Below are 25,962 nucleotides of genomic sequence, written 5' to 3'. Positions count from 1 at the left end.
TCTGTGATATTGACCCAAAATGAATTGATCTGTGCTCTGTGGTAATTCTGCCTATGTCTACAAACGTCCTACTGTGAGAGGGTTCAATTGTCCACATTGGGATGAAAACATTTTCCCTTTACTTTCAATCCAAATTTATGTAAACTGTTACAGAATTTAAAATTGGAGTCCTCTCCTTAATACCCATCATGCAAATAATGAATCATGGAACAGTGCATCAAAAACTGAGGATGTACTGTATGGTGACTAATATAACAAAATAAAAATGATTTAAAAAAGGACATTATGTATTTAACAACCTTATCTTTCAGAAATAATTTTTAAAAAAATAAATAAATAAAATTGGAGTCCTCTGTTTTTTCCCATTGTAAGTCAGAGTTTCTTGCACCATAAATTCCTCATGGCATTTTTCACTTCTGCGTTTCTCAGAGTGTAAATCAGAGGGTTGAGCACAGGTGTCCCAATAGTGTAAAACACAGCCACCATCTTGTCCACTGGAAATGTAGTTACAGGACGAATATACGTGAATATACATGGAACAAAGAATAAGATGACAACGATAATGTGGGATGTGCAGGTAGAGAGGGCTTTCTTTCTTCCTTCTGCACTCTGGTTATTCAGAGAACGTAAGATGAAAAAGTAAGAGGTAAGTAGGACTATGAAACTTATCAAGCAGATAGCCCCAGTATTAAAAACCAAAAGTAAATTGATTACATGAGTGTCCGTGCATGCAAGTTTCAACAAAGGTGTCATATCACAGAAATAATTATCGATAACATTGGGTCCACAGAATGGTAGTTTCAAAGCCAAGAAAATCTGTGCAGAAGAATGGATACAAGATACCACCCAGGCCACATTCACCATTGTGCCACAGACATGCTGGCTCATGATCGTTGTGTACCGCAGGGGCTTACAAATGGCCACATAGCGATCTAAGGACATGAGGACAAGCACCAAGATCTCCATGCACCCAAAGAAGTGCAATGCAAAAATCTGGGTCATGCACTCATTGAAGGAGATGACTTTCTTCTCAGATACAGAATCCACTATCAACCTAGGAGCAGTGGTTGTTGAGAAACAGGCATCAGAAAAGGACAAGTAGAAAAGGAAGAAGTACATGGGGCTCCCAAGTGTCCGGCTGTATCTTATGGTCATCACAATCAGTAAATTTGCCATCAGAGTTGCAAGGTAGAGGAACAAGAAGATCACAAACACGACTTTCTCCTTTAGCACATTCTGTGTTAACCCAAACAGAATGAACTCATTCACACTGCTGTTCAACTCCATGGTTACAGTGAATGTAGAAATCATTCATCTGCAGAGAAAATTGGGAAATAGTGACTTGGCGATAGCAGTGAAACTGGATTCAGAATTGCACTTTTATAGTTCTAATTCCATCAACACATAAACCAATGGCTCTCAGGTTTTCATATATTGAAATCATTGAGAAAATGTATTTATTTTTTTCAATGCAGATGTCCATGCTTTAACCATGAGCATTAACTGAAGGTCTTCCTATGTGGACCGAGATTTTCAGGGGTAACAAAGCTCTCAAGTGATGGTGAGCTCTGCCAAGTTCTGAGAACTAATGACTTTGCTGTATGATCTTGATCAGATCACTTTAATGTCTTGAAGCTTTTTCTTCATTTGACAATTAGACACTCTAATAGATATACAATTAAATATATACTTATGTGTGTGTGTGAATATAATGTATATGCAGCTCAAATGTTGAAAAGTTATATCTCCATGTAATTTTAAAATACAGACACTAGGAAATTCTCTCTTAAAAAAAACACATTTCTTCATTTAAACACCAGTTTGCACCTATTATTCCTGATCTCTTGAGTATCTTGTTTGAATTATGTTTGAAGAAGAACTTACTTCTGCAAATTCAGGTTCCTGGTGGCCATAATTTTACCTTCTATTACATCAATTTAAGAAATTACTACAATTAATCTTTATTTTGTCTACAGTATTGCTGTACCTTTTAACATTGATGTCGAATGATCTAGAATGTATTTGAGAATGAGTTTTGAGAAACTCTTTTTTTCTGATAAATCAACAATCCATCAATGAATCAATAACACCATCAAATCATTCACCAATATGTACTAAGTATATAATCATATCTGCCATCTATGTAATGGGGCATAGAAATATGTCCTCAACCTCTTTACAAACAAGTTGGAGGGATAACATACCTCTAGATAAGATCATTAACTACAGAAGAATTACACACAACTCTATGTGATAATACCAAGTGAATTTTGGTTCCAAAAGTACAAAGGTTCCTTAATTACAAATTAGCTGGTCAGTGAAGTTTCAAAAATGACAAAGAAATTAAATAAGGGCTTTAAATATGTAAACTGGATTTCCAAACACACTTCTCTGAAACGCAAGTATTCCATAAGTTTAAACCATTTTTCCCTAAGTAAAATATATATTTTAAAATTACTGACTCAAATCACCCATTGACCCCTAATAAAATTCCATATCTAACTTAAAATTTATTTGCCATCCAGCTACAATAATATTAGTGCAGTATGATAACTAGAGGTGTTTTAACTAGAAGCTCTGATTGGCAGTTTGTTCCAATGGTATCTGACATGTATAAATAAGAAAAAAAAATAATGATTATTTTGTTTTGAAATGTTAGATTCCTGGGGCAACTGGGTGACTCAGCCAGTTAAGTGCCTTACTCTTAGTTTTGGTCTATGTCCTGATCTCATGGGTGTTAGGATCAAGCCCCCTCCCCACCCCTGACCCCCGACCCCTGTCCAGTTCCATGCTCAGCAGAAATCTGCTTGGATATTCTCTCCCTCTGCTACTTCCCCTACTCATTCTCTCTCTCTCTCAATCTCTCTCAAAAAAAAATTAAATGGAGCACTGGGTGTTATATGCAAACAATGAATCATGGAACACTACATCAAAAACTAAGGATGTACTGTATGGTGACTAGCATAACATAATAAATTTTTTTAATTAAATAAATAAAATCCTAAAAAAATAAACATTAGATTCCTAAAAAGGGATGAAACCAAAGGGAGGCAGGGCTTGGCTGTGAAGAGAGGAGCAGTTAGGTGAGAGGTGTCAGTAAAATATCATACAGGGAGAAACATGCTTTGCTTCAGGTTAGCATAGAGATGATCTCCATAGAAACTATACTCTCATTAAATTAATGGGTTGTAGCAGAGAAATTTGGGGCAGATAATGGACAACCATGAAAGCCAGGTGATGTAGTTCTATTTTGTTTTATTTTAAATAAGCAAAAAGAAGATTTGGGGGCATTAAGACAAGAAAGTAGCACTTATAAGATGTATAAATTATGTGAGATCGATACCACCACTCAGAGTTCTATCACTAAATTCGGTCATCATTTCCTCACACTCCCAGACTGTCCTATCTATCTTTTTATCTTTTGGGGAACATCTCAGTAATAGAGCATGCTTTTTCTCTTTCTTAAACCTTAATTTTTATTTTACCTGTTGAAATTTTACAGTTCAAATTATATTAGTACCAATAGTCTTCCCTTGGTTTTCCCAGGTCAATAGGGTTGTGCTTCTAACACTTATATTAATATGTATCTATTACATATAGATACATATTATGTAGATATGGATATAGACATTATACACACAGTTGTATAAGGCAACTGTAGATTATATTATTCTTCATCCAAAATTTTCAAACATCATTCAAACAATATTCCTCTTCTGTTATTTCATTTGACCTGCACATTTTCTTGCAAAGTGGGTGTGTCCTCTTGCTTTGTGTAAAGAGAAATCTATATACAGAGTTTGGGCTGGGACACAGTAAGTTTCACCGTGTACAGTAAAGTCAGGTAGTAGTAGAATGGGATGCTACCAGCTAGCATCTCTCTCTAGCATTCTCCCTCCACAGCATATAAAACATGAAATTCCTATCATATAGATTGCATCCAAGAGAAAACAAATCCTGGGCCATCGGAGAAGGACCTCAACTGATACCTTAACTCTCGGTCCTGACTCCAAAAATCAGTTTCTGTAAACTGCATGGTGAGGTAAAGGGAAAACTAGATACCCAAATGAGTAACAGTGAAGAGGAAGACAGAGCAAAGACAGAATAGAGTCACACCAGGAGAGAGGAGAGTGAGAGTGAGCAGACACCAGGGAGAGATGTGTTAGGGAAAGAGATACAAAAGACATACAAAAGAAGGGAGGTGAGCAAAAAACGTTGGAGAAGGTCACTTAACCCAATGTTTCATCGGAGAGTTCAGCTTCTTTCTTCCTGACCTACCACATGATTCCTCACCCCCAAACCAGACAGAAGTTGCAGATGTGGGTCATGAGCAAGGGGTTAACAAAGGTCTTAAAACCCAAGTGTATAGAAAGTGCACTCCTATCTTGCACCCCGTTCCAGAAACATCATCACTGACCTAACACTTTTCAAATCAGGAGACTCCCCTCGATCGAAACTTTTTCCAACTTGGCCTTAATTCCCTGCTTCAATTTCTTGCTCTACCCCACTCCTATACTAAGCAGAGGTTGTTGAAATGTAGGAAAGCTTTGTGCTGAGGCCAGGAAAGGCTTGGGAATCCTGGACCACCTCAACTCTTCATGGATGGAAATACTGTCCAGGAATTTCATCATTTGTTAGAAGACACTCTACGTGTAATTCCATCAGCTCAGTCGTGAAGAAGCAGTGTGAAGAAATTATCTCAGACAGACTGGAAACTTACCTCTTTGCTTAGGAGGAACTAGATGACTTCCAATATAGTACATTTTTTTTCATATCTTCAACTTCAATTTACTTAGAAGATAAATCATAATAAGTCTGAATAAAACATGCAAACTGTACTTCATTGAGATTTATCAATGTTTTTATCACAGGAGGTGATGGGACGTAGAAAATTATGCAGAAAGGGAACTCTGCACGTGGCCATACATCACACAGTTTCCCCCCCAGAAGCTCTAATTGAGACAAAAACAACAATGTCTAGACTGGAGCAGGGAGAGGATCATGAAAAAGAGAAATTTCCTAATTCAGTTCCTCAAAACTTTATGAAGGAACCTTATCCCTGTACTCTGAGAGAGAAATGCCTCCGAAGCTCCTCTCTTCCCAGAGCTCCTCTTTTGGAAACACAGGAGGTAACTGATTTGTTCTTACAGCATTGCATATTTATGGCAATTCTTACACAAGTTGACAAATGCCTAAGGCAGGCTTCCAGCCTCAGGACCTCCAGGAAAACCATTACTCCCAACCCAGTCCCAAAGGATGTCCAATGTGGTACCTTGTTCAGATGGTCCATAGGTAAATACATGCTTTGGGGCCAATTAGTTAGTTTCAACTCACTGTGAACTGCAGGACAGGAAAGTCTGTTCACTTCTCCATAGGCTTTGCTTAAGCCCATTTGTTGTAGAAGCATGAAAATTGTTGAAGCCAGTTAAGGCTCATACAGATGAAGTATGTCAGATAGACAGACATGAGACCTGGCCCCACCATTATCGGTTATGTGATCTTGAGCAAGTTTCTCATGTTCTTTAATTTCCAATTTTCTCTTAGGGAAAGTGAACTGGTAATAAAATTTTTCTTTCTTCCATCTTTCCTTTCTCTCTTTCTTTCTTCTTTCTTTCTTTCTTTCTTTCTTTCTTTCTTTCTTTCTTTCTTTCTTTTTTTTTCTTTTTTTCTTTCTTTCTTCCTCTCTCTGTCTTCTTTCCTTCTTTCTTATATATATTTTTAGAAAGAAAGAGAGCACACGAGCTGTGGGCATGAGGGACACAGGGAGAGAGAGAATCTCAAGCAGGCTCCAAACCCAGCATGGAGCCCCACACAGGGCTCAGTCTCACAACCTTGTGATCATGACCTGAGCTGAAATCAAGAGTCAGACACTGAATGGACTCTGCCAATCAGGCACTCAAATTCTTTCTTTATTTTTAACATTAATTTTCGGTTCTCCCATTCCTAATCTTACCTATGTTCCTAAGTCAAAGTAGAGAAGAGGACAGGAAAGAAGGAAAAGGAGAGATTTTTTTAATACATATCTTCTGCATTTTCTTTTCATCTTAAAAGATACATGCCCTTCCTGGGGCACTGGGTGGCTCAGTCAGCTAAGTCTCTGTCTCTTGATTTTTGTTCAGATCATGGTCTTAGGGTCATGAGATCCAGTCCTTTGTCAGGCTCTGTATCCAGCACAGAGTTTGCTTGTCTTCTTTCCTCTGCTAATCCCCCTGCTGGTTCTCTCTCTCCTCCCTCACAGATAAATAAATAAATAAATAAATAAATAAATAAATAAATAGTAAAATCTTTAAATGAAAAAAAAAAAGATATGTGCCGTTCCACTTACCAGAGAGAAAGTTAGCTGTAAATGGTTATAAGCTATTAAAGATGATATAGATTGCATTACAGATTATTTTTCACATGGCACATCATGTTACTACTCAACACTCTGGTCCAAGAATCACCTGCCAGGTGTGTCACTGTTCTCTAGACACTTTCAATGGGGATGAAGTGAGTGGTGCAGGGTACAGGGGAAGGACAGAAGGTGGAGACAGGAATGGAGGTGAGAAGATCCCACAAATGACTGCACAATGCTTTGCACTCTTCCTGAAAGGTCTACTGGTAATTAACAAGCCCAAGTACATCACAGAAACATCTGAGAGAAAATTACAACCCAATATCTGGCCTCTTTTATTACAAATGGACTGGAAGAATCCTCAGGAAGGTTTTTGGGGTGTCACTTAAGGTCTTAGAAACTAAGCTTCCCCATCAATTAAATGGGAATATGAAGACACACCTATAAAAATATTTCTGTAAATTTTAAAATATACAACATAGGGAAAGAATGAATCCTTGGCTCAGAAAAAGCACAGAAGAAATACTCATGTGTTTTTATGAATCCTCTTAAACATGAGGAACTGAGAACCACAGAAGTGAAATACCTCACAAAGTTCCGACAACTAATTAGTAAGAGAACTGAGCCTTGAATACACATCTCCTAAATATAAGTCTAAATCATTTTTATGTCCATATGATGTGCACAGTAATGTCATAAGAGTTCTTGGCCTGGAAAATTAAGAGAGGGAATGAATGAGCCCCTGCATTAAATTTCCCAGTCCAAAAGCCCTAAATGAACACCTTATATCTGAAGGAATGATTAAGCTCTCCAGTTCTGCTGGGAAAATTTTGGAGGGTGGTTTCCAAGGAGATCCCGAAGTCGCCAAATGCAAAAAGCCAAGTCAATGATCACTTGAACCTTCTTCAGACTCTGAGTCATATGACCTTTAGTGCTCATTAAAGCTCTCATAAACCAAAGGACTGGAGGACATCTGGATTCCAGGTTCTGCCAAAGCAATGCGAGGATTTGCTGAATGCACTTGACTATACTCACTCCATCATGAAAACTGTGGAAGTAGAACAAGTGCCAACTTATTTTGTCCTGGCTTGAGCCACCTCTTTCTTAATCTTAGCATCATTCAGGGCCCTGATTTAAACTCTGCTCATTTAATCTTGTATCTTACCAAAGTAAGATTTTCAATGAAAAGTTCAGAAACTCTGGCTGAATAATCCCAACTAATACAATGGAATTTTGGGGCAATAAAAGATTTTAATGGGATCAGAAATACTTTACAATTGAAAGTCAGGTCACTGAGAGCAAGATTCATTGTTGCAGGAAATGGAAAAAGGCATAGAGAGTAAAGAATGAGAAATTGGATAGAGAAAATGGCTTTATTTTATATTTGAATTTATGTATGTATGTATATGTATATATGACCATTACCAAGATCTAATATCAGAAATAACTATATTCCTTTGCCAAACTTGACACTTTTCTGTTTTAATGTAAAAAGATAGACGTAAATGTTAATATGGGAAGATACCTCACTTATTAACTTATTCAACAGATATCTATTGAACTCCTACATCAGGCTGTTTCAGAAAATTATGATACATCATGAACCAAAAAGAGGAAAAAAAAATTCCCTGCCTCACCAAGAGCTTACAGTCCATGAGAGCAGTCTGACCAAAAAATTAAAAATAAGAAAATTAAATAAATTATATCAGCATGTCAGAAAGTAATAACATCTCTTGAAAAATAAATAAATAAATAAATAAATAAATAAATAAATAAATAAATAAATAAGACTAGATGGGGAAGTGCGGTCATGAAATCTAAGGTGTGCATTGCTTTTTTTCAGAGCATAGTCTTATGATATAGGGACTCCTACAGCTCAGGTTCTGACAATGCTTGATGTTTTCCACTCTTGAGTCCTGACTGTTGTCTTCCTCAATCACTGAGTTCAGTGCCCTATGCATAAGCTTCTTTTCACTTGAAATAGTAATAATGGAAGGATGGTATTTTGTCATTTCCTTTAGGCTGATTATAATCTTACCAGTTCCCTTATTAATGAACTAAATAAAAAATTTGTCATGTGTTCATTTTATATTTCATTGAAAGTACTGGTTTCACTTTTTAAAATTTTTTTTTGCCTTTGGATAAGAGAAGAGAGACCATTATATTTAATAGAGATAAGCTAAAGGACTTCTAAAGATGCAGATATTCTTGTCCACTATGTTATTACACCATGCGTTTTTCTGCTTTATTTTGTTGGAGATTTGTTTCTGCTTAATTGATTTATAAAACACTTCTTTGAAACTGGCTTTGAAGTCAAATAGAAACAAAATATGTTATCAAAATTTTTATTAGGTTTCCAATTTTAGTCCCAGCCAGACTTAGCTAATATGAGTATTCTTATCAACCACAATGAAACCAAATTGCTGAACAAATTCAATCAATCTGGCCCTAGTGTGTGAGTGTGTGAGTGTGAGTGTGTGTGTGTGTGTGTGTGTGTGTAGGAGAAGGATTGCATAATGGTATATGATTTTATGGCTTATTTAATCATTTCTTTATACATTCACTTCAAAATACTCATTGTCTGCTATATACCTAACACGCTAGGGGAAAAAAGCAGATAAAGTCTCTACTTTCCTGAAGCTTATATTCTAGTAAGTAGAGACAGAAAATAGCAAATAGAAAAGGAATTATACATTACGTGAAATTACAATACCTGGTAGAAGAAATATAAAGCAGGGTAAATGAGACATGGTCTCTGGATATGATTATTTTCTGTAAGGTAATCAGAAAAGACTTCTTTGAAAAGGGATTGCATGAGCCAAACTTGAATGAATGCAGAAGAACCCACAAAGATATCCAAGGAAAGGAGTTTCCAGATAGAGAAACCAGCAAGTGAAAAGTCCCTGAGGAGGGAGCATGGTTGGTATCATTGATCAAAGGAGGCCAGCTTAACAGGAGTGAGATGAATAAAGATTAGTTGATGACAGATCTTGCAGGGCTTTGCAGATCATTGTAAAAAGATTATTCTGGCTCGTGTCTGGAGAATGGGTCATAAAGAAGCAAGAGTAGAAAGAGACTAATTAGGAGGGTATTGTAACCATCCAGCTAAAAAATGATGGTGGTTTAGATTGTGTTGATAGTAGTAGAGTTGGATGTACTATGAAGGTAGATACAATAGTATTTGTTGATGTAAAGTGAGTATTACAGTGATGTAAAGTGAGAAAAGAGTAACATCACTCCAAAGTTTTTTGGACAATATCTCCTAAAGACAGTGTTGACATTTACTGAGCCAATTTCGTGTCTAGATGTCACTACCAACACAGCCAACATTTGGTTGAGTGTTTACAAGTGCCAGACACATTGAATCTTTATATCAACACTGAAGTCAGACCCTGCTGTCATCCTTATGTCACAGATGAAATAATGAAGCCTTAGAAAGGGTAAGGAAGCTATTCAATGTAAGTCAGTAGGCAGTGACCTTGGCCTTACACTGCAATTTAGCATAGATAATTCTATAAAATGCATTTAAGCTCTGGAAATCTTCACTATTTACTGTAAAATGAAGATACTTGGCTCAAAGGGTATCTGTGAGAGAAGAAGGGTGACTAGGTCAGTAATTAGCACAAAGTAGATACAAAGGGTGACATTTGACCTTGATGGTTTTTTTTAGATTTTTTTTTTTAAGATTTTATTTATTTGACAGAAAGAGACAGCCAGCCAGAGAGGGAACACAAGCAGGGGGAGTGAGAGAGGAAGAAGCAGGCTCCCAGCGGAGGAGCCTGATGTGGGGCTCGATCCCAGAACGCTGGGATCACGCCCTGAGCCGAAGGCAGAGGCTTAATGACTGTGCCACCCAGATGCCCCAGACCTTGAATATTAATATAGTGTTATTTTTATGAGATTGTATCTATACTCTCCAAAGCAATGAATTATTTAAAATACGAATAAGAACATTTGTCTATTATTTATCTGCATGGTTTTCAACTACCTAGCATTAATCTTTTTCTCTTGTTTACCAAAGTGACTGCTTGTAAGCTATACACACATAGACACACACACTCCATACATATTCCATTTATTAGTTAGTCTTGGCCTTACATAAACAAATATGGTGTTATACATGATTACAGTTTGAAAATGAATGGCAAATATAATATTCCAAAAAAATAAATAAATTCTTGCAAATGTTGTCATTCACTGACAGTACTAAGATCCCTCAAAGAAAGCAAACAGATCAGGTGAATGCTGGGACAGCTACAGGTTCCTGTGCTGATGCATGACTCGGGTCTTTGCAGCCCACTTCTTTGGGTGCATGGAAATCTTTGTGCTCATCCTCATGGCTCTTGATCACTGTGTAGCCACTTTTAAGTCCTTTGGGATACACGGCCATCATGAGCTGCAATGTCTGCAGTGTGCTGGTGATTCTGAGCTGGGTGGGATCCTGTATCCACTCTTCAGCACAAGTTTTTCTGGTTTTGGGATTGCCTTTTTGTGGCCCCAATGTGATTGACCACTCTTTCTGTGACTTGCAGCCCTTGTTGAAACTTGCCTGCATGGATACTTATGTGTTAAACTTGCTAGTTGTTTCCAACAGTGGCGCCATATGCATGGTGAGTTTCATAATCCTGCTTATCTCCTATGTCATCATCTTGTACTCTCCGAGAAACTGCAATGCAGAAGGAAAGTGAAAAGTCTTCTGCACCTGCACCTCCCATTTTATTGTGGTTGTCTTATTTTTTGGTCCGTGTATATTCATATACACACATATATACTATATTTCCATGCACCCAAAGAAGTGGGCTGCAAAGACCTGAGTCATGCACTCATTGTAGGAAATGGACTTCTTCTGAGAAAGGGCATCCACGATCAATCTGGGAGCTGTGGTTGTAGAGAAGCAGGCATCAGCAAAGGACAAATAGAGTAGGAAGAAGTACATGGGACTCCCGAGGGTCCTGCTTGTTTTAATAGTCACTACGGTGGGAAAGTTCCCCAGCAGAGTGGCAAGGTAAAGCATGAAGAAGACCCCAAATAGTGCTTTCTGCTTTCCTGCATCCTGTGTCAACCCAAACAGAATGAATTCAGTCACACTGCTATTCATCACCATACTAGCAGATGTAGGTAAGATGCCATTGACAAGGGTTTAATCTGCAAAGAGAAGAGAAGTGACATCTTTGGAAGACCAGTGGACTGACCTCTGAATTTCTTCTTTTTTTTCCATGTTATGTTACCTTCTCCTGCCTTTAATCCTCTATGAATCTTTGTAAATCTGCAGAAGTCCAAGCCTCTCCCAGATCTATCTGTTGCTTCAGAAACTAACTGCCTTGCATCAAACCTTTGCATTTGGGGAGTAAAAATTAAATGTCCTTTAAGAATTTTAACTCCTGGGGTGCCTGGGTGGCTCAGTCGTTGAGCATCTGCCTTTGGCTCAGGACATGATCCCAGCATTATGAGATCAAGCCCCACATCAGGCTCCTCCGCTGGGAGCGTGCTTCTTCCTCTCCTACTCCCCCTGCTTGTGTTCCCTCTCTCCCTGGCTGTCTCTTTCTCTCTGTCAAATAAATAAATAAATCTTAAAAAAATAATAAAAAGAATTTTGACTCCCACCAAGATTGAACACGGCAGAACTTGCATTTTCCTTGGCAAGTGACTTAACTACCTTGAAATTTCACTTTCATATGAAAAATGGAGTCAAATACTTGCCCTGCCTTATCCTAAGTTTCCCTAAGAATTAAAAAAAATAAATTATGCACACATATACACACATAGAGTTCATGTATTAGGTTTTTTATCTATGTGCTCTAAAATCCGAAAAACACTATTCCAATATAATTAAGCACTCATATTGTTGGCGAATCCCTCCTGAAGAAAATATTCTCATTCGGTTCACTCATTTTTGGGTTCTTGACCCCTTCATCTCTGACTCTGACAGGATCTTAGTTGACATTTGCTTTACAAAAATCTATTTTGACAATCTTTTACTTACATCTCTTGTGTTCAGGGTCAACTTCATTGATGGTCATTATATAACAGATGTCTGGAGAACTTTGAGGCTGGCTAAAGTGAAGAAAACTCCTGTTTACCCTCTTGATTATACTCTTAAACTAAACTCATTAGAATATTGAGAATCTCTGCATATGAATTCAGTATGGTATAAAATTCCTAACAATGCCTATAATCTAATATACTCTATAATCTAATCTACTGTTTTGACTTCTATATGTTTCTTTTTACCCTGAATTCCCCAGGATAATTCTTCTAAAAATATCATTTGAAAAATATTTCATAATTCCAGTATAGTAGGCTATGATTTTTCTATCCCATGTTCTTGTTCTTAGCATATATAGTTTGTCATTGAAATTGTATACATTTTCTGTTCCAATTTTGAATTGAAATCATTATAACAATTCTTCCCAAATTACTACAATTCCCATAGTTTAATTGTTCATGTAAATATGTGACATTGTATAGATTTTTCTAAATGATATTTATTTGACGCTTTGTCCATTGGGATATTGATGTTGCTTCCAATTTACACTCTCTCAAATAACAATTTAGAGTAATTTCCCAAATATGGTATGTTGCCCCAAATGTGAGATTATCATTGCTATTGATAATTATTAAAAAGTTTTTCAATATTTTGTGTCCATTTATTAGCTATGTTTGTATTGTAGAATAATTCATGATTGTCATTAATTCTTCCAAGTACACAGAAGAATAAGAGAAAAAAATTAAAATCTGTCTCCAAATTATAGAATCTATCATCCTATTCTCCAGAAATAACCACTTTTGTTGTTTTATATGTCCTTTTAGAAACATTCTATCAGTATCCTTGCATATATTTCTGTACAGTTGTTTTTATATACAAGTATAGCCAATATCACAAGGTTGATGATTTTGCAGAAAAGCTGATGAACATGCAGACAAACAGAACAGTTATCTTGTGACATTATCTTATTTTCTCACTTCATTAAAAGTTTTAAAAATGTATTTCATTATGTCCTAATACTTCTTTTTTTATAATTTTTTATTATGTTATGTTAGTCACCATACAGTACATCCTTAGTTTTTGATGTAATGATCTGTGATTCATTATTGGTGTATAACACCCACTGCACCATGTAATATGTGCCCTCCTTGATACCCACCACCAGCCCATCCCAATCCCCCAACCCCCTCCCCTCTGGAGCCCTCAGTTTGTTTCCCAGAGTCCATAGTCTGTCATGGTTCATTCCCCCTTGTGTTTACTCCTCCTTCATTCTTCCCTTCCTTCTCCTATCGATCTTCCTGCTATTTCTTATGTTCCATAAATGAGTGAAACCATATGATAATTGTCTTTCTCTACCTGATTTATTGCATTTACCATAATCTCCTCCAGTCCCATCCATGTTGCTGCAAATGTTGTGAAATCATTTTTTTTCTGATGGCTGAGTAATATTCCATTGTATGTATGAACCACACCTTCTTAATCCAGTCATCTGTTGAAGAGCATTTCAGCTCCTTCCACAATTTAACTATTGTGGACAATGCTGCTATGAACATTGGGGTGCATATGGCCCTTCTCTTCACTATGTCTGTATCTTTGGGGTAAATACTCAGTAGTGCAATTGCTGGATCATAGGGTAGCTCAATTTTTAACTTTTTAAGGGACCTCCACACTGTTTTCCAAAGTGGTTGTAACAATTTGCATTCCCACCAACAGTGTAAGAGGGATCCCCTTTCTCCACATACTCTCCAACATTTGTAGTTTCCTGCCTTGTCAATTTTTGCCATTCTAACTGGCGTAAGGTGATATCTCAATGTGGCTTATACTTCTTATTACAAACTATGTTTTACATTTTTATTACTGTTTTTTAATGAAAATATTGCTCTTCTGAGGATTTGTCATCTTTTGTCAGTTTATATTTTGCAATCTTGATATTTCATCTGGAATAGCCATTTATCTAGCAAAATAATTACATTCTTGGCCAAAAATACAGTTACTAGAGTCAGTTGCCTTGAGTTCAAATCCCAGCTCCACTATTTACTCATGTGGGAGAGCAGTTTTAAACATAATCATGGTACCTTTGCAGATAAAATGAGAAAAAGATCTGGCTCATATGAGTAAGTAATAAGTAGGATATTTGGAGTTGTGCATAATAAATAAGAATGTAATTCCATAATATTGCATAATAATTGCCTAAGTAAGAACTATGTAAGTCCCAGCCTCTGCCTTTTTCACTAATAAAATTACACTTCTCTTTTTCTGTGACGTTTTTCTTTTCATATAGTCCAAGTTGTCAATCTCCCCATTTTGATTTAGTCTCTTTTCAACACATTTTAAAATTATACTATTTAATTCTATCATAATTTTATAATTATCTTTTGTTTTAAATATTGAATCACAATTACCTGCAGTTAATGGACAAAATGCTTCCCTGTTTGTAATTATTTATATGAGTTTTAAGATAAATGTAGATGAAATTATTCATTATGTAAGGCACTTTGTGATTGCTATTAGAAGAATACAAATCATCTGCAGAGACAGGAGCACAAATTCCTGAAGGATAGACTGGTAGTGAAAAATTCATAATTATGTTAAGAGTCGAACTGTAACTTTAACTGAAGAAAGACAGGTTCTAAGCCAGATTCCCTGAGATGCAGCTATTCTAAAGCAGAGCAGAGAGGTAGGTGAGCACATCTGTTAGCACCTAGTGCATAGAGGCTGAAGCCACACAGCCTAGATTCATACCCCACCTGCTGCCCACAACGTGCCATATTTAACAAGCCCCTTGATATCTCTGTGCTTGATTTTCTTCACCTGTAAACCTTAAGAGTAAAGTAACCTACTCTGTAGGGTTTCTATGAAGCCTAAATAATTCAGTGTGTACAAAGCATGGGAGATGCCCATCTGAACTCCCTGCAATTGGAATGGTTACTTTCATTATGATTATTAATACCAACTTTCAAAGTTGTTAACCTCCTTGTTCATTTACCCATTAGAGCTGCACAACTGTTTTACACACAAATTTCCTTTGTTGACTGGCTTATTCTAGTCACTAGTCAATACTTCTCTAGGAAGGAAAATCTCTATAGGAAGACAAATTACCAGTCAAAGTTTGCTTAATAAAGGTAGAATTCAAGAAGCGATAGCCTGAGACATTTCTCCCAACCCAGAAGTGTACATGCTATGCCGGGCAACCAAGCAATCCTACCCACTAGTCAGTGAAACACTTCCTTGCATCTTCCCTTTTGGAAGAAATATTTTATCATTAGCTCTATTTTCTGTTGGTTGCTGCTTTTCTCATATGTATGATCTTATCTAAGAGGTGTTGGTTTTTATATTATAACTCTCATAATTGGATAAAATTGTCCCCATTCACCAACCAACAATTTGGGAAATAGCCATGGACTTCTATTACAAATGTATATGAAACTAAGAATATGAACAAAAAATGAGAAACATGATAAACAAAGAAGAAAGCTATTAAAGTACATAGAAATCGTGGATGATTACAATGAACATATGTGTTATAACTAGAATTATACTATTTGAATAGAAGATCATGAGGTATCTCCTTCTACATGCTCAAGAGACAATTAAAAAAAATGGCCAATTTTTACAGATGTTACAAAGGGAAGACAAGCACCAAAGAGAGGCTTAATTGGTTGATATGTGTGCTCCTGTGGGATCATCAGTTTCTTGTAGTGACTTTGGGCTATCCACCATTGAGTCAGAAAAGATAAGATCCAGATTCAGTGGTGTCAAAACTGATCTGCCAACAGAATAGTTCAGTCAAAATTAGGGACCAAGTCTTCAAACCAGGCCAGAAACATGGAAAAGAGAAACACAAACCAGAGTAATGTGCAAAGGAGGGAGGTAAAGCATAGATGCAACAGAAGCTGGATCACAAGCTGCTACTAAGACAGAAGGGAGGAATGGGCTTATCTTCCCACAAATACTACTGTATTTGATATTGTCTCACTCTGTGATATTGATTCAAAATGAACGGGTCTGTGCTCTGTGGTTATTCTGCCTATGTCTCCAAATGTCCTACTGGGAGAGGGTTCAATTGTCCATGTTGGGATGAAAACATTTTCCCTTTTCTATCAATCCAAATTTATGTAAACTGTTACAGAATTTAAAATTGGAGTCCTCTGTTTTTTCCCATTGCAAGTCAGAGTTTCTTGCACCATAAATTCCACATGGCATTTTTCACTTCTGCGTTTCTCAGCGTGTAAATCAGAGGGTTGAGCACAGGTGTCCCAATAGTGTAAAACACAGCCACCATCTTGTCCACTGGAAATGTAGTTACAGGACGAATATATGTAAATATACATGGAACAAAAAATAAGATGACAACGATAATGTGGGATGTGCAGGTAGAGAGGGCTTTCTTTCTTCCTTCTGCACTCTGGCTATTCAGAGAACGCAAGATGAAAATGTAAGAGGTAAGCAGGACTATGAAACTTACCATGCAGATAGCCCCACTATTAAAAACTATGAGTAAATTGATTATATGAGTGTCCATGCATGCAAGGTTCAACAAAGTTGGCATATCACAGAAATAATTATCGATAACATTGGGTCCACAGAATGGTAGTTTCAAAGCCAAGAAAATCTGTGAAGAAGAATGGATACAAGATACCACCCAGGCCACATTCACCATTGTGCCACAGACATGCTGGCTCATGATCGTTGTGTACCGCAGGGGCTTACAAATGGCCACATAGCGATCTAAGGACATGAGGACAAGCACCAAGATCTCCATGCACCCAAAGAAGTGAAATGTAAAAATCTGGATCATGCACTCGTTGTAGGAGATGACTTTCTTCTCAGATACAGAATCTACTATCAACCTAGGAGCAGTGGTTGTTGAGAAACAGGCATCAGAAAAGGACAAGTAGGAAAGGAAGAAGTACATGGGGCTCCCAAGTGTCCGGCTGTATCTTATGGTCATCACAATCAGTAAATTTGCCATCAGAGTTGCGAGGTAGAGAAACAAGAAGACCACAAACACGACTTTCTCCTTTAGCACATTCTGTGTTAACCCAAACAGAATGAACTCATTCACACTGCTATTCCACTCCATGGCTACAGTGAATGTAGAAATTGTTCATCTGCAGAGAAAATTGGGAAATAGTGACTTGGTAATAGCAGTGAAACTGGATTCAGAATTGCATGTTTATAGTTCTAATTCCATCAACACATAAACCAATGGCTCTCAGGTTTTCGTATATTGAAATCACTTGAGAAAATGTATTTATTTTTTTAATGCCAATGTCCAGGCACTAACTATGACCATTAACTGAAGGTCTTCCTATGTGGACCAAGATTTTCAGGGGTAACAAAGTTCTCAAGCAATGGTGAGCTCTGCCGAATTCTGAGAACTAATGACTTTGCTGTATGATCTTGATCAGATCACTTTAATGTCTTGAAGCTTTTTCTTCATTTGACAATTAGACACTCTAACAGATACACAATTGAGTATATCCTTATGTGTATGTGTGAATATAATGTATATGCAGCTCCATTACTAAAAAATAATATCCCTTTCTAATTTTAAAACATATACACTTTGAGACTCTTTTTTAAAAAAACACATTTCCTCATTTGTCACCAGTTTGCACCTACTATCCTGACCCTTTGAGTATCTTGCTTGGATTATGCTTTAAGAAGAAATTACTTCCACAAATTGAGGTTCATGTTAGCCATAATTTTACCTTCTCTTATGTCAGTTTAAGAAATTACTACAATTTATCTTTATTCTGTCTCACAATATTTCTGTAACTTTTAATATTGGTGTCAAATGATCTAGAATGTATTTGAGAATGAGTTTTGAGAAACTCTTTTTCTGATAAATCAACAATCCATCAATGAATCAATAACACCATCAAATCAATCACCAATATGTACTAAGTACATACTCATATCTGCCATCTATGTAATGGGGCATAGAAATATATCCTCAACCTCTTTACAAACAAGTTGGAGGGATAACATGCCTCTAGATAAGATCATTAACGACTTAAGAATTAGACTCAACTCTATGTGATAATACCAAGTGAATTTTGGTTTCAAAAGTACAAAGTTCCCTTGAATATGAATTGGTTTATTGGTGAAGTTTCAAAAATGACAAGAAATGAAGTAAGGGCTTTAAATATGTAAACTGGAGTTCCCAACACACTTCTCTGAAACTCAAGTATTCCGTAAGTTTATACTGGATCTAACTAAAACATAGAATTTATTTGCCATCCAGCTAAAATAATATTAGTGTAGTATGATAAACTAGAGATGTTATAACTACAAGCTCTGATTGGCAGTTCCAATGATCTCTGACAGGTATAGAAAAGAAAAGAAATTAATGATTACTTTTTTGTGAAACAGCAAATTCCTTCGGCACCTGGGTGGCTCAGTCAGTTAAGCCCCTGACTTTTTGTTTCAGAACAGTTTCTGATCTAATGGATCTTGGGATCAAGCTCTCCTGTTGGGCTCCATGCTCATCAGAAGCCTGCTTGGGTATTCTCTCCCTCTCCCCCTTCCCCAGCTCATTCTCTCTCTCAAAAAAAAAAAAAAAATATATATATATATATTCTCTCTCTCAAAAAAAATATATATATTTTTTTTTTTCAAAAGACAAATTTGGTTCCTGAAAAGGGATGAAACCTACATGAGGGAGGGCTTGCTTGTGAAGAGAGGTTCAATTAGATGAAAAGACTCAATAAAATATTATATAAGGAAAAACATACTTAGCTTCATTTTAACATAGAGATGATCTCCATAAAACTATCCTATCATTAAATTAAAAGGTTGTAACAGAGAAATTTGGGGCCAGATAATGGACAACCATGAAAGCCAGGTGATGTTGTTCCATTTTATTTTATTTTAAATAAGCAAAAAGAATATTTGGGAGCATTAAGACAAGAAAGTAGCACTTACAAGATGTATACATTATGTGATATCGACACCACCACTGTGTTCTATCACTAAATTCAGTCATCATTTCCTCACACTCCCACACCATCCTATCTATCTCTGTATCTTTCAGGTAACATCTCAGTAATAGAGCATGCTTTTTCTCTTCCTTAATACTTAATTTTTTATTTTACCTCTTGAAATTTTACAGTTCACATTATATTAGTACCAACAGTCTCCCCTTGGTTTTCCAGGTTCAATAGGGTTGTGATTCTAACTCTTATATTAATATGAGTCTATTAAGTATATATACATATTATATAGATATAGATATTATACACACAATTGAGTAAGACCTATACTATATATTATTCTTCTTCTAAAATCTTCAAACATCATTCAAACAATGTTCTTCTTTTGTTGTTTCATTTGACCTGCATATTTTCTTGCAAGGTAGGTGTGTCCTCTTGCTTTGTGTAAAGAGAAATCTATATACAGAGTTTCAGCTGGGAGACAGTAAGTTTCACCACGCACAGTAAAGTCAGGCTAGAACTAGAATGGGATGCTACCAGCTAGCATCTCTCTCTAGCATTCTCCCTCCACAGCATATAAAACCTCAAATTCCTATCATCACGTAGATTGCATCCAAGAGAAGACAAACTCTGGGCCATTAGAGAAGGATGCCCACTGATATCTTAACTCCTGGTCCTGACTCCAAAAATCAGGTTCTGTAACTGCATGGTGAGGTAAAGGGAAAACTAGATACCCAAATGAATAACGGTGAAGAGGAAGACAGGGCAAAGAGAAAATACAGTCAGAACAGGAGAGAGGAGAGTGAGAGTGAGCAGACACCAGGGAGAGGTGTGTTAGGGAATAAGATACAAAAGACATACAAAAGAAGGGAGGTGAACAAAAAACATTGGAGAAGGTCACTTGACCCAAGCTTTCATCAGAGAGTTCAGCTTCTTTCTTCCGGACCTACCACATGATCCCTCACCCCGAAACCAGACAGAAGTTGCAGTTGTGGGTCATGAGCAAGGGGTTAACAAAGGTCTTAAAAACCCAATTGTATAGAAAGTGCACTCCTTTCTTATACTCCATCCAAGAAACATCACTACTGACCTAAAACTTTTCAAATCAGGGGACTCCCCAAGATAGAAACTTCTGCCACTTTGGCCTCAATGCCATGCTGCAGTTGTTCTACCCCAGCCCTACATTAAGAAGAGGTGATTTGAAAGGTAGGAAAGCTTTGTGCTGAGGCCAGGAAAGGTTTGGGAGATCTGGACCACCTTAACCTTTCATGTGTGGAAACATTGTGCAGGAATTTCATCATTTGTTAGAAGACACTCTGAGTATAGATTCCATCAGATCAGTCTTGAAGAGGCAATGTGAAGAAATTATCTCAGACAGACTGAAAACTTACCTATTTGCTTCGGAGGAAATAAATGACTTCCAATACAGTACATTTCTTCATATCTTCAACTCCAATATAGCTAGAAGATAAATCGTAGTAAGCCTGAATAAAACTTGCACACTGTATTTCATTGAGATTTATCAATGTTTTTATCACAGGAGGGGACGGGATGTAGAGTTTCTGGAGAAAGGGGACTCTCCATGTGGCCATACATCACACAGTTCCTCCTACAAAGCACTAAGTTAGACAAAAACAACAAGGTCTAGATTGGAGCAGGGGAGAGGGTCATGAAAAAGAGAAATTTCCGAATTCAGTTCCTCAAAACATTGTGGAAGAAACCTCGTTCTCTGAGAGAGAAATGCCTCTGAAACTGCTTCTCTTCTCAGAGCTCCTCTTTTGGAAAACACAGGAGGTAACTGATTTGTTCTTACAGCATTGCATATTTATGGCAATTCTTACACAAGTTTACAAATGCCTAAGGCAGTCTTCCAGCCTCAGGACCTCCAGGAAAACCATTACTACCAACCCAGTCCCAAAGGATATCCAATGTGCTACCCTGTTCAGATGTTCCATGGGCAAACACATGCTTTGGGGCCAATTACTTAGCTTCAACTCACTGTGAACTGCAGGACAGGAAAGTCTGTTCACTTTTCCATAGGCTTTGCTTAAGCCCATCTCATGTAGAAGTGGAAAGTTGTTGAAGCCAGTTAAAGGCTCAGATAGATGAAGTATGTCAGGTAGACAGACATGAGACCTGCCCCCACCATTATCGGTTATGTGATCTTGAGCAAGTTTCTCACGTTAATTTCCAATTCTCTCTTAGTAAAATTCAACTGGTAATAAAATTTTTTCTTTCTTTCTTTCTTTCTTTCTTTCTTCTTTCTTTCTTTCTTTCTCTCCCTCTCTCTCTCTCTCTCTCTCTTTCTTTCATTCTTTCTTTCTTCTTTCCTTCCTTCCTTCCTCCCTTCCTTCCTTCCTTCCGTTCTCTCTCTTCTTTCCTCCTTTCTTCTTTCTTATATATTTTTTAGAAAGAAAGAAAGCACATGAGCTGTGGACAGGAGGGGCACAGGGAGAGAGAGAATCTCAAGCCGGCTCCATGCCTTGCATGGAGCCCCACACAGGGCTCAATCTCAAGACCTTGAGATCATGACCTGAGCTGAAATCAAGAGTCAGACACTCAACTGACTCTGCCCCTCAGGCACCCTAGTTTCTTTATTTTTAACATTAATGTTCAGTTCTCCCATTCCTAGTCTTACCTCTGTTCCTTTGTCAATGTAGAGAGGAAGATAGAAAAGAAGGAAAGGGAAAGAATTTTTGAATACATGTCTTCTGTATGTTATTTTTTTAATAATAATTTTTATTATGTTATATTAGTCACCATACAGTATATCCTTAGTTTTTGATGTAATGTTCCATGATTCATTATTTGCGTATAACACCCAGTGCACCATGCAATACGTGCCCTCCTTAATATCTATCACCTGCCTATCCCAGTCCCCCACTCCCCTCCCCTCTGAAGCCCTCAGTTTTTTCTTTTTCTTTTTAAAGTAAGTGCCCTTCCTGGGGTTCCTGGGTAGCTCAGTCAGTTAAGCCTCTGACTCTTGATTTTGGCTCCTTTGGTCATGGTCCTTTGGTCATGGTCCTTTGGTCATGGACCTTGAGTCAGACTCAGCACTAAGCACAGAGTCTGCTTGTCTGTATCCCTCTGTTCTTTCCCCTGATGCTCTTCTATCATCCCTCTCAAATAAATAAATAGATAGATGATAGGTAGATAGATAGATGATAGATAGATAGATGATAGATGATATTTAGATAGTAGAAGATGATAGAGAAAATCTTTAAAAAAAAAAAGATATGTGCCCTTTCACTTACCAGAGAGAAAGTTGCTTGTGAATGGTTATAAGCTGTTAAAGATGATGAAGATTGCATTAAAAATTAGTTTTAACATGGCAAATCATGTTACTACTCAGCACTCTGGTCCAAAAATTACCTGCCATGTGTGTCACTGTCTGCTAGACACCTTCAAAGTGGATGAGGTGAGCTGTCCAGGGTACAGGGCAAGGACAGAAGGTGGAGATAGGAATGGAGGTGAGAGGATCCCACAAATGACTGCACAATGCTTTGCACTCTTGCTGAAAGGTCTACTGGTAGCCAACAAGGCCTGGTATCTCACAGAAACACCTGAGAGAAAATCACACCCCAACACCTGGCCACTTTTATTACAAATGGACTGGAAGAATCCTCAGGAAGGTTTTTGGGGTGTCACTTAAGGTCTTAGAAACTAAGCTTCCCCATCAATTAAATGGGAATATGAAGATCTACCTATAAAATATTTCTGTAAAACTTAAAATATATAACACAGGAAAAGAATGAATCCTTGACTCAGAGAAAGCACAGAAGAAATACTCGTGTGTTTTATATTAATCCTACTTAAACATGAGGTATTGAGAACCAGAGAATTGAAATACCTCACAAAGTTCCCACAGCTAATTAGTAACAGAACTGAGCCTAGAATCCACATCTTCTAAATATAAGTCGAAATCATTTTTACATCCATATGATGTGCACAGTAATGTCATAAGATTTCGTGGCCTGGAAAACAAGAAAGGGAATGAATGACCCCCTGCATTAAACTTTCCAATCCAAAAGCCCTAAATGAACTCCTGACTTCTGAAGGAATGATTAAGCTCTCCAGTTCTGCTGGGAAAATTTTGGAGGGTGGTTTCCAAGGAGATCCCAGAGTGGCCAAAGGCAAGAAGCTGAGTCAATGATCACTTGAAGTTTCTTCAATCTCTGTGCCAAATGACCTTTAGTGCTTATTAAATTTCTTGTAGATCAAAGGACTGGAGGACATCTGGACTCCAGCTTCTGTCAAAGCAATGCCAGGATTTGCTGAATGCACTTGACTATGCTCATTCCATCATGGTAACTGTGGAAATAGAACAAATGCCAAGTGAGTTTTCTACTAGTTTGAGCCACCTCTTACTTCACCTTAACATCAGTCAAGGCCCTGATTTAAACTCTGCTCATTTAAAGTTGTATCTTACTAAGGTAAGTTTTCCAATGAATAATTCAGAAATGGCTGTATAAACCCAAATAATACAATGCAATTTTGAGGCAATAAATTATTTTAATGGGACCAGAAATACTTTGCAATTATAAGTCAGGTCACTGAGAGCAAGATTTATTGTTGCAGAGAATGGAAGGAGGGATAGAGAGTGAAGAATGAGAAAGTGCATAGAGAACAATGGCTTTATTTTCTATTTGAATTTATATATGTATATATGTGTATATATTTATATGTATATATGTCTATGTGACCATTACCAAGATCTAATATCAGCAATAACTACATTCACATTCCTTTGCCAAACTTGACACTGTAGTGTGTTAATGTTAAAGATAGGCTTAAATGTGAATATGGGAAGATACCTCATTTATTCACTTATTCAACAGATATCTACTGAACTCCTACATCAGGCTGTTCTAGATGCTAATGATACATCATGAACCAAAGAGAGAGAAAAAAAATCCCTGCCTCACACAGAACTCACAGTCCATGAGAGGAGGCTCCACGAAAAATGAAAAATAAGAAAATTGAATAAATTATATCGGCATTTCAGAAAGTAATAACATCTCTTGAGAAATAAAAAATAAATAAATAAGAGAGATGGGGAAATGGGGTCATGAAATCCAAGGTGTGAGTTGCTCTTTTCGGAACATAGTCTTATGATGTAGGGACTCCTACAGCTCAGGTTCTGAGAATACTTGTACTCTTCTACTCTTCAGTCCTGACTGTTGTCTTCATCAACCATGGAGATCAGGGCCCTACACATAAGCTTCTTTTCACTTGAAAGAGTGTAAGTTTCTGTTTCTAATCTCTAAGATATTTTTGCCATTCCTCCAGAAATATTTACCAAAGCATGGGATGAGTGGCAAGAGGTCTGATGGGTAATTTCTCTTTACAATCATTTACTGAATCTTAGATTTTAAGTAAACATAATCTCCAACTCTTTTTAATTTACCGTGAAGATACTGAATGACCAAATCCGAGGTGACAAGTGTTATAAATGTGGAACTATTTTCCAGGCCCCATATTACTGGGTTTTTGTGTTTTTGATTTTGGTTTTCTTTGTGTGTGTGTGTGTGTGTGTGTGTGTGTGTGTGTGTTCTTTTGTGTGTTCGTTTGGTTTTTTTTGCTTTTTGTGTTTTTTTTTTTTACTTGGTTTTTGGTTTTGTGTGTGTGTGTGTGTGTGTGTGTGTGTCTTTGCATTACATAAGTTGCTATCAAAGAGGCCCAAACAAACAAAGCTTCTCTCTAGAAAATTTGACTTTTACTCTTCACAATTCTTTAAACTTTAATGTTTCATTTGTCACTACAAACCACCATTAGTCTGTTCCACACTTTCTTTATGGCATTTTTCATTCCCTATTCCTGAAAGTGTACATCAAAGGATTGAGCAAGGGAGTTAGAATGATGTAAAATACAGCCATCATTTTGTCAAGGGAGTAAGCAGATGGGGGTCTTGCATACACAAATATGCAGGGGACAAAGAACAAAGCCACAATAGCAATGTGAGATCCGCAGGTGGAGAGAGCTTTCCTCTGCCCTTCAGGACTATGGGTTCTCAGAGAGAGCAAGAGGACAACACAGGAGACAAACAACAAAGAGAAGATTATGATGCAGATAGACCCACTGTTGGCGACCACCAAAAGGCCAAAGATGTGAGTGTCAGTGCAGGCAAGCTCCAGTAATGGGTACAAATCACACCTGAAGTGATCAATGACATTGGGGCCACAGAAGAAAGCTGGAAAGTAAAGAGAATTTGTATCGTGGAATGCAGAAACCGCCCCCCCCATCCAGGCTATACCCATCAGAATGCCACAGAGTCTCCAGTTCATGATGGTTGTGTAGTGGAGGGGCTTACAAATGGCCACATAGCAGTCATAGGCCATGGTTGTGAGGACAATGACCTCCACCCCAGCAAAGAAGTGTTCAGCAAAGAGTTGGGTCATGCAACCTCCAAAGGAAATGGTTTTCCTCTCATAGAGGGAATCCACAAGCATCTTGGGGGCAATGACAGTGGAGAAGCAGGCATCCAGGAAGAACAAGAAAGCCAAGAAGAAGTACATGGGGGAGCCCAGGAGTGCTGGGCTGCTGCTGATGGTCACCACAATTAGCAAGTTGCCCCCCACAGTTGCAATATAGCCAAACAAAAACACAACAAATACTATTTTCTGAGCACTAGGATTCTGTGAAAGCCCCAGGAGGACAAACTCAGTTACAAAGGTTTGGTTTAGCATGATTTCCAAGGGAAAGCT

At 37.5% G+C, this 25,962-nt stretch overlaps 2 protein-coding genes and 1 pseudogene across 2 annotated transcripts; all 3 read right to left on the bottom strand.

Moving 5' to 3' along the window:
* Positions 1–337: 337 nt before the first annotated feature.
* Positions 338–1,287, bottom strand: LOC103672262 (olfactory receptor 4C11-like). Its single transcript, XM_008700927.2, has one exon. It carries the CDS (start codon positions 1,285–1,287, stop codon positions 373–375), a length of 915 nt encoding a protein of 304 aa, XP_008699149.2. The 3' UTR covers positions 338–372.
* A 15,201-nt stretch (positions 1,288–16,488) lies between these two features.
* LOC103672264 (olfactory receptor 4C11-like) lies at positions 16,489–17,792 on the bottom strand. Its single transcript, XM_008700930.2, has one exon. It carries the CDS (start codon positions 17,401–17,403, stop codon positions 16,489–16,491), a length of 915 nt encoding a protein of 304 aa, XP_008699152.1. The 5' UTR covers positions 17,404–17,792.
* Positions 17,793–24,859: 7,067 nt separating this feature from the next.
* On the bottom strand, positions 24,860–25,962 carry LOC103672263 (annotated as a pseudogene).

The sequence above is a fragment of the Ursus maritimus genome, unplaced genomic scaffold, assembly GCF_017311325.1.
Source record: "Ursus maritimus isolate PB19 unplaced genomic scaffold, ASM1731132v1 scaffold_23, whole genome shotgun sequence".
NCBI lineage: Eukaryota > Metazoa > Chordata > Mammalia > Carnivora > Ursidae > Ursus > Ursus maritimus.
Note: the sequence above shows the minus strand (reverse complement) of the source record. Positions and strands in the feature narration are given on the sequence as shown.

What these genes read in the sequence shown, in the direction of transcription:
- LOC103672262 (XM_008700927.2), bottom strand. Translation starts at nt 1,287, where the DNA reads ATGGAGTTGAACAGCAGTGTGAATGAGTTCATTCTGTTTGGGTTAACA.
- LOC103672264 (XM_008700930.2), bottom strand. Translation starts at nt 17,403, where the DNA reads ATGGAGTGGAATAGCAGTGTGAATGAGTTCATTCTGTTTGGGTTAACA.